Source organism: Electrophorus electricus, chromosome 15 (assembly GCF_013358815.1).
Source record: "Electrophorus electricus isolate fEleEle1 chromosome 15, fEleEle1.pri, whole genome shotgun sequence".
Taxonomy (NCBI): domain Eukaryota; kingdom Metazoa; phylum Chordata; class Actinopteri; order Gymnotiformes; family Gymnotidae; genus Electrophorus; species Electrophorus electricus.
The window spans coordinates 17736343-17755888 of NC_049549.1; the positions used below are offsets into that span (position 1 = coordinate 17736343).

Sequence of the window (19546 nt, forward strand, 5' to 3'; positions counted from 1 at the left end):
TTCTTCCAGTCGGAAATGCATCAGAAAGCTCTCCTGATTTCATACTGTGACCAGGGCCCACTGCTGGTGTCCTCCCTGACCCACGGGAATGTGTCACTCAACAGTGGTGGATTCTCAGTCTCAGCTAAGGACAGAGCTGCTGTTTTGGTGGTGGACTGGCCGGAGACTGCCGTGTACGTCGGGTACACGAAGCCACCGGGCGCAGGCTGGAAGGGGGAGGGGTAGTGCCCATCCTCTAGTGGGTGCAGCGGGTAGAACTGAGAAGAGGGTACGACTGATCCCTTGGAGGAGGCCCGGTACTGTCCCGGGCTGTGTAGCTCTGAGCCAGACAGAGAGCCCATAAGCGGAGCTGGAACCAGGCTGTCAGCGCATAAGCCTTCCATGACCTCGGTCGCAGCAGTCTCCCAGGAATCCCTCTGCAGCAAACACAAAACGAGACTCAGATTCCCAGGATCTCATCGGAAAAAAAGGGAACATTTAGCTTGTGATAACAGCTTGATTGTACAAGAATGTCACTAAAGTGCTGAAGAGATTTATCTGGAGCTATGAATAGAATGAAAAGAATGCGGTTTCAAAGAAAAAAGGACATTTTACAGTCATTTTTAATCCCTCTTCAGTTATAAATGAATTAAGCAAAAGAAGACCAGATATTAGTAAAGATTTAATCAAATTGAATACAGATCACGTATAAATATATATATTAAAGACAAGAATGGACTTGTTATTCATGAAAAGTGGAAATTCCTGGCAGTGATATCTTAACGGACATAGTCTGTTGTTAGGGACCTTACCAGCACAAAGTTGGAGGTGTCTGCAGGGAGCGAGGGCAGCAGGGTGGACAAGGTGGATGACGAGAAGATGGTGCTTCCTCCACCCGCAAGGCCAGCACCGCAGTAGTCGCTGAAGGACTCAGTGTAGTATCCATCCAAGAGAGACTGGTACTGGATCGGCACTGGATCACATGACACAGACTTCCCCGTCAGTGCTGATGAGTGAACGTCGGTGGAGAGCTGCTTGCTGGAAGTGGAGAACTCGGCTTCGGAAATGAACGGCCTCCTCATACTGTAGTATCCCGGCAGTGCATGAGAACCTGAACACAGGATTCCTCCTGGGTTACTACTAATCTATCTCTTCCTATATTATTTCTAATCTAGCTCCTCCTGGGTTATTAGTAATTTAATTTCTACTGGGTTGTTGCTAATCTAGCTCCTCCTGGGTTATTACTAATCTAATTTCTACTGGGTTGTTGCTAATCTAGCTCTTCCTAGATTATTGATAATCTAGCTCTTCTTGGGTTATTACTAATCTATCTCCTCCTATATTATTGCTAATCTAGCTCCTCCTGGGTTATTGCTAATCTTGCTTTTATGAGACCTGCACCTTTGTCTCACCGTTGTGGCAAAAACATTCATGGCAACAGTGATGTGTTTGTCTATAAACACCTGTCACAATAAGTATCTTTGCTGTTTTATTTCTTAACACATCCGTCCCTGTGTGTCTGCTGAGGGTTAACAGGTTTGTCAGGAGATCAGGTCTCACCTGTCATTGGTACGAATGGGCTCTGAGGAGCTGAGATCCCCTACAACAAAGAAAAGCTCAGTCAGGGTGTGACAGAGATGCACTCACTGTCCCCCACCACCTCTGATTCTTTCTTTCTGACTCTTTCTCTCTGACTCTAACAGTAATTGCATGTGTGGTACTCACTCTGTAATTATTGGGTGAATTTTCTTTGTAATCTGATAAGAATCTGCAATATATTTACACATCAGAGTATATCTTTCACTCTTGGGTCATGTGAGTAATGGGTATCTTCTGTGAGATGGAGACTTTAAAACTCCAGTGCTATGACTGGAGCAGCAACTCTCATTATGGTTTAAGCAAATACACTACCTTTGACTCCATTGAGGACTAATGACCTAAGAAGGAATAGGAGGCTCATGGTTATCTATGAAACGACTGTCGTCATCACACATCAGCCACTGGCTTCCAACCTTCAAGCAAAGAACAAAGTGCTACACACTCTTGTTTCATTTAGGTATAGTGTACAGGAAAAGGTGTCCAACTGGTAACAAAGGCTTTTAAATTGGACAGAAAATATGAAGTTAGTAAATTAAGAAGCGTCACAGTGATGACGTCAATATAACAGGCAACAGCATGTAAAGGACATGATGTTAGCAAAGTGCTCACGGCCTCTGAAGAGACAGGGCAGAGCACAGAGGGCATTATTAATGCCAGGATGCTTCTCACATATTTGCATATCACAAACATGAAAGAGTTTATATCGATGTAACACAGGCTGGAAGGCACACAAATTTTGAGGCCTGGATTTGAATGTCATTTGCCCATCCCAAGACTTCCCCATAAGTCTCTGTTTCTGGTTGAGTGCATCTCTGAAGGCAGCATAGGGAAATCAGACTGCCATCAGATCACGAGGCACCAGGGCGAGCAGAGCTTGGCTGGGGAGGATGACAAGGTCACAGAGGAGGTGCAGCTTCTCTCACCCTGATCACGCTGCAAACACTTCGTGACCTCCAGTCTTACTGGAAGTGTACCAGTGTTTACAGAAGCATTCCAAGCTTGGACTAATGCCTTTCCATTATGTGGACAATCTGAAAATCAGGATAGTTCCCAGAACATTCACCCACGAGCTGAGGGTTCGCGGTCATTTGCAAATTTTTAAACATTAACAAACCATTCTTTTATGAACCTTAATAAAATATTACATTTAATGTTTCGTGGTTTTTGTGACATTGAAGAGATTATATTTATTATTAATACCTCAATTGTCTTTTGAAAACATATTCTAATTAATTTGTGTAAATTTTGTGAAATGTAAAAATATAAAATGCAGGTAAAGCTGAAATATTTTAAATTAGAGACAGTCATAACCTTAATAATAAAGAGATCGTAACATAATAATAACGCCTTAATGATAAAACAATTTTGTGAGAAATTTTGTGAAATTAGTGAAAACAAAGCTCTCTAACCAAATGAACTCCCTCCACAGTTCTGTGGAACAGGTGTGGTTTGCACACAGCATGGCCATGTTTGCAATGCCTAGTTTCTTTTTTTACATTTGCAGAAAGTCTTTTCAATCACACTCTTCCTTACCGCTGATTGGCTGAAGGCAGAGATCCCACCCTCCCCCACACATCTGGCTCTGCCTTTATAATTCAATACACTGATTATATTTGTTTATATAATAGACACTGCAATGTGTAGCTTCAGCTAAATGCAGGATATTAGCCTTGTAGCTAACATGCTGCTTGCGATGCTTTTTTTGCATGTTTGTTTATCATCACAAGTGTGTGAAATATAAAGCCCCCATAAGACCCTAAAGTCATATAAAGGATATTCTAAAGGATATATAAAGGACATATAACAGTTAATGCATGTCACCCAAAGGTGACTTCAGTTAAGTGAACTGACAACTGGTAAAATGTATTCAAGCACCACAATGAGCTGTAAATACTAGTGAGCGAGGAGCAGGGTTCTCTGCTTCCATACTTCAGTGTGTGGTCCGCAGAGAGGAGAGAATTTCTGAATCCAGTCCACTCAGCCTCACTAACAGTCGGGTGCACTACACGACACAAGTCACACTTTCATAACAAGCGCAGCCGTCGTCTCCTGTACCACATGACATCCTCAGAGAAGATGCACAAATAAAGTCGTTTTTCTTCTTGAGGCAGCACAGTCCCATGGAGAGCTGTCAGGGTCACAGGAAATCACCCATGTGAATGGGCACAAGCTTGGTGTTCATTGAACAGTGGTGCCTGTTTTTACATCCAGCACCTGAGAGCACTGTGGCTGATGAGGAGAGGCCCAGCAAGGAGGCCAGCCACCTCAGAAGGTCAGCAGAGTCATGCCAGGGGGAGGAGAACCTGAGCTCCACTTTACCACTTCAACAAGAAGAGCTTGAAGATACCTCCAGCACCTCCACACCTGTTTACAGCACCTCCGCACACCTGTCCAGCACCTCCACACCTGTTTACAGCACCTCCACACACCTGTCCATCACCTCCACACCTGTTTACAGCACCTCCACACACCTGTCCCGCACCTGCACACCTGTTTACATCACCTCCACACACCTCTCCAGCACCTCCACACCTGTTTACAGTACCTCCACACACCTCTCCAGCACCTCCACACCTGTTTAAAGCACCTCCACACCTGTTTACAGCACCTCCACACACCTCTCCAGCACCTCCACACCTGTTTAAAGTACCTCCACACCTGTTTACAGCACCTCCACACACCTGTCCAGCACCTCCACACCTGTTTACAGCACCTCCACACACCTGTCCAGCACCTCCACACTTGTTTACAGCACCTCCACACACCTGTCCCGCACCTCCACACCTGTTTACAGCACCTCCACACACCTCTCCAGCACCTCCACACCTGTTTACAGCACCTCCACACACCTCTCCAGCACCTCCACACCTGTTTAAAGCAACTCCACACCTGTTTACAGCACCTCCACACACCTCTTCAGCACCTCCACACCTGTTTAAAGCACCTCCACACCTGTTTACAGCACCTCCACACACCTCTCCAGCACCATGGCCCCTAACAGATGATTATGAGCTGGGAAACTCTTAGCGTGTGTCTGTTTTACGGTTTGTTTTTGTTTTCAGTGGCCTACCATGAGCTTCACTTTAAATAAATATCTGTGGTTTAAACTTTAAATATATGCCTTAAATTGTAGTTCTTTCAAACCTAAATGTAAGTAATTTAAGAGAACAATATTCTGCAATACATCCTGTTTATTTATTATTTGAGGTAAAGTGAAAAAAAATGTAATTGTAGCAATGTGACTTCCTTCATCTTCTCCCTTGCACTGGTTATTGTCACATTTATGAAGAAGGCTTGTCTGGGGATGCACAGAAAGAGCAGGAAACATTACAGGGACAGAGTGACAACACTGATCACACATTCAAACTCATTTAGCTTCAGTAAGCAGGCACCACTTTAAGACATTGGGGCATATTCACCGTAAACTTTCACCTCACAGCAAGCCGGTCATGGGCTGTAAGAAGACAACTGCTGCTCATGAAGACATGGAAATGCAAATGTCCTTTCCAACAGAACACCTGTGGTGTGAGTCACTGAAGTGTTTTGGGGTTTTTGTTGTTGTTTTAGTATGTTTGTTTGTTTGTTTTTGTTGTTGTTGTTTATGAGAGCTATGTTTACTGTAAGATATCCCAGCAAAGGGTTATTAAAGGTATGATTTCCTCTGCTTTTAAAACCTTTCAGCTTTTCTTGCAGTTTTTTTGAATTGCTTTTACATTTGAGCTATTTATTTATTTTCTTTATTTAGTATAACCTCATCAAACCTTGGTTTTGATATTGATTTCATAAAAAATATGTTAATTATGTTCATTATATTCATTCCTTCTCTGTCCTTTTATCTTAACCATCAGTCTAAAGGTAAATGATACAACTTCAAGATGCATACATAATGCAATATCTTATTTAAATCACATAGTTATTACATCCAGAAAAAATCCCCTGGCTCACGTTCAGTGTGGATTAGATATGCTTTGATATAAATTGTTATTATACAGGCGGAAAGCCTGAACAGCATCTCCAGTGGTTCTGTGTCGTGTTTTGCCCTGATTCCTGTGTGCCTCTGCGTGTGTGTGCTGGCAGAAGCCTGCTGTCTCTGATCGAAGATTTTTGAAAGTCAGGTATGATTAAAGCATCTTTTGGAATAGTTGCTCTAGATTTGCTCAGTGTGCTCATTACAGCTATTTTTCACCTCACTCTCACATTTCTGTGAGCACAGTGACACTGTGCATGTTTACCAGTCACTAGTGTCTATTCTAGTGTCACTAGTGTTATCACTGATAGAGATTATGTCTTAGGCATTCATATTACATTGTTTTCACAATGACAATAATAATAAAAGTTTGGAAAATGTAATAATAAAAAAAAGTTAGAAAAATCATACATACAAATGTAAATTTCCTATTGAACATATTAACACAATTCTAGCGTTTTACATTTGAAAAGAAACATTTTGCTTTTTGTTTCCACTGATTCACTTTAAGATTCAAAATCAGTGGACAGATATTTTGTCATGCCTATGTAGGATTATGTGTTTCTATTCACAGCTTACTTTCTGCGCAGGTATTTTGTCCCTCCGTTCTTACACTAACTGAATGCCCCCCAGGTTAAGATGGCAAAGCAAACAGGAGAGGCACCCATAAGCAACAATGTGGAGGACTTAACCATAAAGGTCTCTCACTGCTGGCGAGGCAAGATACCTAAAGGCCTCATTTCATCTTGTCTGGGAGAACAATGGAGGACCTGTCTGTGGTCTCCTGGGAGAAGAATAGGAACAGGCAGGTGTGCAAGACACTGACTTTGCATGGCCTGACCACAGAGCCAAAATGGCTGCTCTGCTCGTTGAAGGCCCTGGGGATCGTGGCCAGTGCTATTGATGCTATTGTTAGTGGCTTCACTGTGAATCTGTATGTGATTGCTAGAAGCCTTTCAGCTGCGTAAAGTGTATGTTTAGGTATTTGTGAATGGGGTTTATATTGCCACACGGGAAAGAGAAAGGAACCCAAAAAAAAGCACTATATCGTAACCCAAAAGCCCAGGACTTGTTAGAATGAAACGATAGGCTGATGGGTAAACACAGCACAAAGCCCACACATAAATGTCACCAGATAGCCATGCCGGCTGCTTCTAATTGTCTGTTTACATGCACAAATGAAAGAGCGAAGGAAAGAATGGGGCAGCAGACAGAGCAGCAGGAGACAGAGCAGCAGGAGACAGAGCAGGAGGACACAGAGCAGCAGAAGACAGAGCAGCAGAAGACAGAGCAGCAGGAGACAGAGCAGGAGGACACAGAGCAGGAGGACACAGAGCAGGAGGACACAGAGCAGCAGGAGACAGAGCAGCAGGAGACAGAGCAGGAGGACACAGAGCAGCAGGAGACAGAGCAGCAGAAGACAGAGCAGCAGGAGACAGAGCAGCAGAAGACAGAGCAGGAGGAGACAGAGCAGGAGGAGACAGGAAGAGCGGGCGCATGGAGGTGTCACTCACAGGAAAGTGTGGCACACCGGTTTGCCGTGACCTCTTCTCTGCCAGCAGGTCTTTGACTGTATGCTTGACCCTGACCCCCTGGTACACTCGTTTGGAATACTCTGGTGGGGGAAAGATCATTAATCACAACTTTACACAATGACATATACAGAAAAAAATCAGTAATTATAATAATAGTTATTATTGTTGTTGTTGTTGTTGATATTATTATTATTATTAGTAGTAGTTGTAGTAATACACTTTACATTTGAAACAAATTCCAGTCCTACAATGTAAAAGCATTACTATAAAAGACACAAAACTATTATTAAATATATTTTAAAAACAGTACTTTTGTATTATTCTAATGGATATTACTTTCCTTTCATTGTATCCTTGAAAAATGACTTAAGAAACTAATAAGAGATTCTCCCACATTCACGTTTTCACTTTTCCTCATTCAAGCACTGATAACTCACATAAAGTGTGAAGTTTAAAGAGCACAGACAAACGTTTGTGTCCACTTGAATACAGATGTCAAGACTGGCTTTGTTCTGCTTTCGTCTTTTACTAATTCAGAATTGTTTGCTCACAGTTGCATTGTTGTGGCCCCACAACAATGTGCTCATATGTCAATCACACGCATTTCACTAAATGTCACCTCAACCATTTGTAATACATATGTCATTGAGATGGTTAGGAAAGTCCAGCAGTCGATTTCTGCAAGTATTTGCTATGTTTGCTATTTCCAAATGCACATACTGAAAACATCAAATCAAAGGTGTTATGTATTCCATTCCAAGGTATATGAGGTAAATCCAAAGGTTTGCATTTAAACAACTATCAAGGGGCCACAGTGCAAGCAGACTGCAGGTATATGGAGTGTGTTCAGTCAGGGAATTACATCTGCTTTCATTCCATGGAGGCTGGCTCGCTGTGACTGTGACTCGGCCATAATGACATCAAAGAACGAGTCCTCTGTGTGCCATTTAAAAAAACAAATCACCTGTGTGCCATTTAAAGAACGAGTCACCAGTGAGCCATTTAAAAAAACAAATCACCTGTGTGCCATTTAAAGAATGAGTCATCTGTGTGCCATTTAAAAAACGAGTCACCTGTGTGCCATTTAAAGAATGAGTCATCTGTAAGCCATTTAAAGAACGAATCATCTGTGTGCCATTTAAAGAACAAATCATCTGTGAGCCATTTAAAGAACAAATCATCTGTGAGCCACTTAAAGAACAAATCATCTGTGAGCCATTTAAAGAACGAGTCATATTTGTGCCATTCAGAAAACAAATCACTTGTGTGCCATTTAAAGAATGAGCCATCTGTGTGCCATTTAAAAAATGAGTCACCTCTGTGCCATTTAAAGAACAAATAATCTGTGAGCCATTTAAAGAATGACTCATTTGTGAGCCATTTAAAGAATGAGCCATCTGTGTGCCATTATAAAACGAGTCATCTGTGAGCCATTTAAACAACGAATCATCTGTGTGCCATTTAAAAAACAAATAATCTGTGAGCCATTTAAAGAACGAATCATCTGTGTGCCATTTAAAGAACGAGCCATCTATTAGACATTTAAAGAACGAGTCACCTGTGTGCCATTTAAAGAACGAATCACCTGTGTGCCATTTAAAGAATGAGCCATATTTGTGCCATTTAAAAAACGAGTCACCTGTGTGCCATTTAAAGAATGAGCCATCTTTGTGCCATTTAAAGAACGAGTCATATGTGGGCCATTTAAAGAACGAGTCATCTGTGAGGCATTTAAAGAACGAATCATCTGTGTGCCATTTAAAGAAAGCACATTAGGACCAAAGGGTTGGATAAGCCATTAAAAATATTAATACATGAAATATTTTATTTTCTCCTCTTTGAAATGCCTCTAAAATTAATGAAAATTTGGACTGTATTTTGTGAATGACTATGACTAACATTCTTCATTAGCTCACAGTGTCATATTTGCAATTTAAAATTTTCAGAGATAGGAAATTGTATGCAAAAAGTGTAGTAGGATTATGTAAAAGACCCCAGATTTATGAATGTTGTGCGGGGGAACGGTGAGGGGACTGCCTGCACATGACACAGATTTTTTTAATAAGACAGCCCATAGAGTAATTTACAAAGCTCATCTTTTAAAGTGTGCAGTTCTACAACAAACTGCCTGAAAGTGACAAACACCATGTTTCTGTGTTTAACTTCAAAAACTTCAAAGCTACAACTTCAAGTTTGTGTAACAGAATCATATGATTTCAGTGTTCAGTTTAGCTGTGCTTAACCTAGCTATATAGACTCCATTATAACACAGCAACCTAACATACGCCCCAACTTCAAGATAGCAACGTTCTTAAAAGTCACTCCTGCCAACTGTTATGGTAGAGTACTAAAAACCTGAGCTTACCGGTCTCCATGTTACAGGATAGACTGAGAAAGGTCAGAAAGCCAGTCCCCTATCCCAAAGAGGAGGCAGCACCTGCTCCAGAACTCCAGCCCAGTGTGAGCATCAGGAGATGTTACTACGCTGAAGAGCAATTCCACAGCTGCTGAATGTCAAGGCAGTTTTGAAGTGGCTGTCACCCATTTGTTTAAATGCAAATGTGTGCCAGGACGTTTTTCCAATATTTGCATCTATGTTCTAGATTAGAGAGGAGAGAGCATGAATGACAAAGAAACCTCACGGGTGAATCTTATTCAGCTCTGTTTTCCATTTGTTGTTTTTGTTTTGTTGTTTATTTACATTATTACCGTTATGGGGTATAGCTTCCAAAAAGTTTAGCAGGTAAGGTCTAAAAATGTCATTTGCAGAAGTCTCTAAACATAGAGCCACTGGGATAGATGTGACGTTTATTACTTAGTGTCAACATACTACAAACTAGTACACAATTCTACATACTAGTAGAGAATATTCACATTAAAATGGTCCAGTAGACTGACTATGAAATAACTAGAGCACAAACACACAGGCTACCGGCTTAGTCCGACACATGAGGGTCCATAGTAGTGCCTATTCTTAGATAAATAAATCCCAGATTGTATCATTAAGCAGGACACTGGACATATAGCTAATGGTCCCCTGTAGAGCTCAACTCCAAAGTGTACCGGCATGACAGAGCTTCTATTTGCAGTAAATCCTAATACCACTGATAAATTAAAATATCTATTATAACACTGTTATCTTAGCTCAGTTTTATATTACCCCAGAATAAAACTGACATAAGAGAGAATGTGGTACATTTAAATACTATATGTATAAATGAAAGAATAAGATCAATGTAGCAACTGTGTATACACACAGTGCTAAACTGTGGTTTTATGTTGTTCAAAACCAGCACCCTAGAAAAGAGCCAAATCCTGCGGATAAATTGGACCAAAAAAATGCAATAAGGAGTATCGGGTTTTACTTTAGCACTTAGTCACTTCAGTCATGTCACCGAACAAGTACTTTTAGTTCAACTACATTTCACTTCCCCAGTTTATTTGTGTTGGGGTAAATTCACACCTTGCGGGTCTATGTTCATGGCAAACTATCTCGCATTGCTGTCAGTGATTTACAGTTCAGTAATGAAACGGAGTCGACGGCATTCTTCAATTATGCCATTCTGACCCCTACTGGGCATTCGTAGATTTACACTTCTTTCAATGTAAGTGGACAGCATTCCAATTTTGCCAGAACGTTTGCATAAATTAATTCAACAATGAAACTACTTTTGTTAAAGCACTAGGAGTTTATTCTGCGATGGGGACTTCAAAGAATATATTTTGAAAGTCCTTATGACTATTTCAATGCATTTCATCATGCCTTTTTAGTGTGGAAATTCACCTTCCTTCACTACAACATTTAGGTTTAGAGCATAATATTGCACATTTTGCAACTACAGTACATATTACTTCATGTCACAGCTCACCAAATATGATATACCAACCATCTTTAATCAACCTTGTGGACCTAAGCTGCTCCCCCACTAACTTTATTAAAGATTAACATCAAAGAGAAAAAAAAATAGGAAAACTCTCCAAATTATTAAAAGCAGTGCGTTTCAGGGACCTACAGAGACTTACAAACATGAAGTGTCCAGAGAAGCAACAGTGGCGTCTTGCGGTTTTGACACCAGACTCAGTAATGGACCTTAAATCACAACATAGTCTCCTCCCACATGCAGTCTTCTCTTTAGCAGCAGAAAACAGTTTGTACACACATTCCTTTACTCCATGAGGGAAGCTCATCCTTGGCTTTGGCACTCACACTCTAATTCTCACTGGCCTGCGTGCTCCTCACTTCATATGGACCGGCCTGGACTGTCTTTCTGTGTCAGACGGTGGTGTTATGTAAGATGGTGATGGGGAACCTTACGCAAGGTTTGCAGTAATTCACAGCAAACCTGCACAGTGAAAATGTTACATGAACCTGTTAGACCTCAATCGGTTTTGATTACACAAGACACCAAAGATGGGCACTGCTGTCTCTAGAGAAACACATCTGAATTGTTTCCTGTGGCAGACTGAAATGTCCCCCTGTGCGGCAGGGTTGGCGTTGTGCTGTCAGGGCACGTTGAACTCCTGTATCTCCTCCTCTCCATGTTCCAGCTCACAGCTCTTGGCTTGTGCACGTGGCTTCATTGGCTCTGAATCCTCTGAATCCCTGATCTCCATGACGATCACGCTGCAATAGCTGCACACTGTTCCAGCGCGAGACACACAGGCTACAGGAAGCCTTCCCTCAGACGCACAGCTCCGACGAGTGAAGGCCTCCCCCCTCACCTCCTCCTGTAGCTCTGACATGGGTTCCTTCAGCCACGTTGCTGACCAGTGTTTTACTCATTGGGATTTCAGTTTCAGAACTTCCTTCAATTTCTCAGTGTAGTGCATCTGGGCCTCTGCTCATACCCACTACAGCATGGCTTATTGCAGATCTTGCTGCAAACAGCTTACTAAACAATTCATAGAATAACTAGAACACAGTAATAAAAAAATCTAGTATAAACTCTGATACTTGGAGTTAAGAGACTGTATATTACTGGACGAGCAGTTCTGTCCATGTCCGTTCCTGATGTCTCACTCCTCGTCCATTTCAGGATCTGCTATTTTCACCACTGGCATCAATCCATCCATCCCAACACTATTTCATTTCCAGATGTCTTATGCTCCAACTTATATGGGTACATCACAGCAGGGGTACACATTCTAAACCCCCCCTCACGACTCCCTCATGGCTGCGATTCTCTCCAACTGCAACTTTGATTTCAGAACTGCTTTTTACTTTTGAAAGCACATTTTGAAAAATAACAGATCTGGTTTTAAATATTAAATACATTTTCCTTTAGTTGTTCCTTTAGTGATTGGTCAAATATCTCTCGCTGTTCAACTGTACTCAATTATATTAGATGCAATATTATTCTTTTCACTAAAAACATATTTCAAACTCATCGGGAGCTTTTAGGACCCAAAATGATCATGGGTGTTTCCATAGGTATACCACCCTCCTGCAGTTCCCACAGGGATAACACAGACCTGCAGCTACATAAGCTGCCCCTGGGTATCCACACACATCCCACCATCCCTTCCTTATGTTTTAGAGACAACACACACCGGTTATAAACTGCCACACTAAAATACACAGTAACATAAATGCACATTTCTCATTCCAATAGTTTTATCCCCGGGCGAATAGGGATAGATTTACATGTAAACACAAGCTTGCTAGAATCACTGGTTGCACATTCACATAGAAGAAGCAGGACAATGTCACAGTTGTCAGCGTTTTTAATATCACTAATACAGACTAGAGTTGTCCAGGTTCCAGTTGGTGCCTTGGAAAATGTCTATGAAATAATAGAATACACACTAGATCTGCTATGACAGAATGGAATACACACTAGATCTGCTATGAAATAATAGAATACACACTAGATCTGCTATGAAATAATAGAATACACACTAGATCTGTTATGACAGAATGGAATACACACTAGATCTGCTATGAAATAATAGAATACACACTAGATCTGTTATGACAGAATGGAATACACACTAGATCTGCTATGAAATAATAGAATACACACTAGATCTGCTATGACAGAATGGAATACACACTAGATCTGCTATGACAGAATGGAATACACACTAGATCTGCTATGACAGAATGGAATACACACTAGATCTGCTATGACAGAATGGAATACACACTAGATCTGCTATGAAATAATAGAATACACACTAGATCTACTATGAAATAATAGAATACACATTAGATCTGCTAGGAGAGAATGGAATACACACTAGATCTGCTATGAAATAATAGAATACACACTAGATCTACTACGAAATAATAGAATACACATTAGATCTGCTATGACAGAATGGAATACACACTAGATCTGCTATGAAATAATAGAATACACACTAGATCTACTATGAAATAATAGAATACACATTAGATCTGCTATGACAGAATGGAATACACACTAGATCTCATATGAAATAATAGAATACACACTAGATCTACTATGAAATAATAGAATACACATTAGATCTGCTAGGAGAGAATGGAATACACACTAGATCTGCTATGAAATAATAGAATACACACTAGATCTACTATGAAATAATAGAATACACATTAGATCTGCTAGGAGAGAATGAAATACACACTAGATCTGCTATGAAATAATAGAATACACACTAGATCTACTATGAAATAATAGAATACACATTAGATCTGCTATGACAGAATGGAATACACACTAGATCTCATATGAAATAATAGAATACACACTAGATCTGCTATGAAATGATAGAATACACATTAGATCTGCTAGGAGAGAATGGAATACACACTAGATCTGCTATGACAGAATGGAATACACACTAGATCTGCTATGAAATAATAGAATACACATTAGATCTGCTAGGAGAGAATGGAATACACACTAGATCTGCTATGACAGAATGGAATACACACTAGATCTGCTATGAGAGAATGGAATACACACTAGATCTGCTATGACAGAATGGAATACACACTAGATCTGCTATGAAATAATAGAATACACACTAGATCTACTATGAAATAATGGAATACACATTAGATCTGCTAGGAGAGAATGGAATACACACTAGATCTGCTATGAAATAATAGAATACACACTAGATCTGCTATGACAGAATGGAATACACACTAGATCTGCTATGACAGAATGGAATACACACTAGATCTGCTATGAAATAATAGAATACACACTAGATCTACTATGAAATAATAGAATACACATTAGATCTGCTAGGAGAGAATGAAATACACACTAGATCTGCTAAGAAATAATAGAATACACACTAGATCTACTATGAAATAATAGAATACACATTAGATCTGCTATGACAGAATGGAATACACACTAGATCTGCTATGAAATAATAGAATACACACTAGATCTGCTATGAAATAATAGAATACACATTAGATCTGCTAGGAGAGAATGGAATACACACTAGATCTGCTATGACAGACTGGAATACACACTAGATCTGCTATAAAATAATAGAATACACATTAGATCTGCTAGGAGAGAATAGAATACACACTAGATCTGCTATGACAGAATGGAATACACACTAGATCTGCTATGAAATAATAGAATACACATTAGATCTGCTAGGAGAGAATGGAATACACACTAGATCTGCTATGACAGAATGGAATACACACTAGATCTGCTATGAGAGAATGGAATACACACTAGATCTGCTATGACAGAATGGAATACACACTAGATCTGCTATGAAATAATAGAATACACACTAGATCTACTATGAAATAATAGAATACACATTAGATCTGCTAGGAGAGAATGGAATACACACTAGATCTGCTATGAAATAATAGAATACACACTAGATCTGATATGACAGAATGGAATACACACTAGATCTCATATGAAATAATAGAATACACACTAGATCTGCTATGAAATGATAGAATACACATTAGATCTGCTAGGAGAGAATGGAATACACACTAGATCTGCTATGACAGAATGGAATACACACTAGATCTGCTATGAAATAATAGAATACACATTAGATCTGCTAGGAGAGAATGGAATACACACTAGATCTGCTATGACAGAATGGAATACACACTAGATCTGCTATGAGAGAATGGAATACACACTAGATCTGCTATGACAGAATGGAATACACACTAGATCTGCTATGAAATAATAGAATACACACTAGATCTACTATGAAATAATGGAATACACATTAGATCTGCTAGGAGAGAATGGAATACACACTAGATCTGCTATGAAATAATAGAATACACACTAGATCTGCTATGACAGAATGGAATACACACTAGATCTGCTATGACAGAATAGAATACACACTAGATCTGCTATGAAATAATAGAATACACACTAGATCTACTATGAAATAATAGAATACACATTAGATCTGCTAGGAGAGAATGAAATACACACTAGATCTGCTAAGAAATAATGGAATACACACTAGATCTGATATGACAGAATGGAATACACACTAGATCTCATATGAAATAATAGAATACACACTAGATCTACTATGAAATAATAGAATACACATTAGATCTGCTATGACAGAATGGAATACACACTAGATCTGATATGACAGAATGGAATACACACTAGATCTGCTATGAGAGAATGGAATACACACTAGATCTGCTATGACAGAATGGAATACACACTAGATCTGCTATGAAATAATAGAATACACACTAGATCTACTATGAAATAATGGAATACACATTAGATATGCTAGGAGAGAATGGAATATACACTAGATCTGCTATGAAATAATAGAATACACACTAGATCTGCTATGACAGAATGGAATACACACTAGATCTGCTATGACAGAATGGAATACACACTAGATCTGCTATGAAATATAGAATACACACTAGATCTACTATGAAATAATAGAATACACATTAGATCTGCTAGGAGAGAATGAAATACACACTAGATCTGCTAAGAGATAATAGAATACACACTAGATCTGCTATGAAATAATAGAATACACATTAGATCTGCTAGGAGAGAATGGAATACACACTAGATCTGCTATGACAGACTGGAATACACACTAGATCTGCTATAAAATAATAGAATACACATTAGATCTGCTAGGAGAGAATAGAATACACACTAGATCTGCTATGACAGAATGGAATACACACTAGATCTGCTATGAAATAATAGAATACACATTAGATCTGCTAGGAGAGAATGGAATACACACTAGATCTGCTATGACAGAATGGAATACACACTAGATCTGCTATGAGAGAATGGAATACACACTAGATCTGCTATGACAGAATGGAATACACACTAGATCTGCTATGAAATAATAGAATACACACTAGATCTACTATGAAATAATAGAATACACATTAGATCTGCTAGGAGAGAATGGAATACACACTAGATCTGCTATGAAATAATAGAATACACACTAGATCTGATATGACAGAATGGAATACACACTAGAGCTGCTATGAAATAATAGAATACACATTAGATCTGCTAGGAGAGAATGGAATACACACTAGATCTGCTATGACAGAATGGAATACACACTAGATCTGCTATGAGAGAATGGAATACACACTAGATCTGCTATGACAGAATGGAATACACACTAGATCTGCTATGAAATAATAGAATACACACTAGATCTACTATGAAATAATAGAATACACATTAGATCTGCTAGGAGAGAATGGAATACACACTAGATCTGCTATGAAATAATAGAATACACACTAGATCTACTACGAAATAATAGAATACACATTAGATCTGCTAGGAGAGAATGGAATACACACTAGATCTGCTATGAAATAATAGAATACACACTAGATCTACTATGAAATAATAGAATACACGTTAGATCTGCTAGGAGAGAATGGAATACACACTAGATCTGCTATGACAGAATGGAATACACACTAGATCTGCTATGAAATAATAGAATACACACTAGATCTGCTATGACAGAATGGAATACACACTAGATCTGCTATGACAGAATGGAATACACACTAGATCTGCTATGACAGAATAGAATACACACTAGATCTGCTATGAAATAATAGAATACACACTAGATCTACTATGAAATAATAGAATACACATTAGATCTGCTAGGAGAGAATGGAATACACACTAGATCTGCTATGAAATAATAGAATACACACTAGATCTACTACGAAATAATAGAATACACATTAGATCTGCTAGGAGAGAATGGAATACACACTAGATCTGCTATGAAATAATAGAATACACACTAGATCTACTATGAAATAATAGAATACACATTAGATCTGCTAGGAGAGAATGGAATACACACTAGATCTGCTATGAAATAATAGAATACACACTAGATCTACTATGAAATAATAGAATACACATTAGATCTGCTATGACAGAATGGAATACACACTAGATCTGCTATGAAATAATAGAATACACACTAGATCTGCTATGAAATAATAGAATACACATTAGATCTGCTAGGAGAGAATGGAATACACACTAGATCTGCTATGACAGAATGGAATACACACTAGATCTGCTATGACAGAATGGAATACACACTAGATCTGCTATGACAGAATAGAATACACACTAGATCTGCTATGAAATAATAGAATACACACTAGAGCTACTATGAAATAATAGAATACACATTAGATCTGCTAGGAGAGAATGGAATACACACTAGATCTGCTATGAAATAATAGAATACACACTAGATCTACTATGAAATAATAGAATACACATTAGATCTGCTATGACAGAATGGAATACACACTAGATCTGCTATGAAATAATAGAATACACACTAGATCTACTATGAAATAATAGAATACACATTAGATCTGCTAGGAGAGAATGGAATACACACTAGATCTGCTATGAAATAATAGAATACACACTAGATCTACTATGAAATAATAGAATACACATTAGATCTGCTAGGAGAGAATGGAATACACACTAGATCTGCTATGAAATAATAGAATACACACTAGATCTACTATGAAATAATAGAATACACATTAGATCTGCTAGGAGAGAATGGAATACGCACTAGATCTGCTATGAAATAATAGAATACACACTAGAACTGCTATGACAGAATGGAATACAAACTAGATCTGCTATGAAATAATAGAATACACACTAGATCTGCTATGAAATAATAGAATACACATTAGATCTGCTATGAGAGAATGGAATACACACTAGATCTGCTATGAAATAATAGAATACACATTAGATCTGCTATGAGAGAATGGATTACACACTAGATCTGCTATGACAGAATGGAATACACACTAGATCTGCTATGAGAGAATGGAATACACACTAGATCTGCTATGACAGAATGGAATACACACTAGATCTGCTATGAAATAATAGAATACACACTAGATCTGCTATGAGAGAATGGAATACACACTAGATCTGCTATGACAGAATGGAATACACACTAGATCTGCTATGAAATAATAGAATACACACTAGATCTACTATGAAATAATAGAATACACATTAGATCTGCTAGGAGAGAATGGAATACACACTAGATCTGCTATGAAATAATAGAATACACACTAGATCTGATATGACAGAATGGAATACACACTAGATCTCATATGAAATAATAGAATACACACTAGATCTGCTATGAAATGATAGAATACACATTAGATCTGCTAGGAGAGAATGGAATACACACTAGATCTGCTATGACAGAATGGAATACACACTAGATCTGCTATGAAATAATAGAATACACATTAGATCTGCTAGGAGAGAATGGAATACACACTAGATCTGCTATGACAGAATGGAATACACACTAGATCTGCTATGAGAGAATGGAATACACACTAGATCTGCTATGACAGAATGGAATACACACTAGATCTGCTATGAAATAATAGAATACACACTAGATCTACTATGAAATAATGGAATACACATTAGATCTGCTAGGAGAGAATGGAATACACACTAGATCTGCTATGAAATAATAGAATACACACTAGATCTGCTATGACAGAATGGAATACACACTAGATCTGCTATGACAGAATGGAATACACACTAGATCTGCTATGAAATAATAGAATACACACTAGATCTACTATGAAATAATAGAATACACATTAGATCTGCTAGGAGAGAATGAAATACACACTAGATCTGCTAAGAAATAATGGAATACACACTAGATCTGATATGACAGAATGGAATACACACTAGATCTCATATGAAATAATAGAATACACACTAGATCTACTATGAAATAATAGAATACACATTAGATCTGCTATGACAGAATGGAATACACACTAGATCTGATATGACAGAATGGAATACACACTAGATCTGCTATGAGAGAATGGAATACACACTAGATCTGCTATGACAGAATGGAATAC

General features: G+C 38.7%; 1 protein-coding gene across 1 annotated transcript in view; it reads right to left on the bottom strand.

The window, feature by feature from the left end:
* si:ch211-213d14.1 (uncharacterized protein C11orf53 homolog) overlaps window positions 1–19546 on the bottom strand; it is a 25631-nt gene continuing 6085 nt past the window's right edge. Inside the window, exons 2-5 of the mRNA XM_027021262.2 lie at window positions 7060–7160; window positions 1540–1579; window positions 792–1090; window positions 1–416 (exon numbers count right to left, since the gene is read on the bottom strand). Of these exons, the coding sequence (XP_026877063.2) occupies window positions 21–416; window positions 792–1090; window positions 1540–1546 (702 nt within the window). The 5' untranslated portion in view covers window positions 1547–1579; window positions 7060–7160 and the 3' untranslated portion in view covers window positions 1–20. The remainder of the gene's footprint in view (window positions 417–791; window positions 1091–1539; window positions 1580–7059; window positions 7161–19546) is intronic.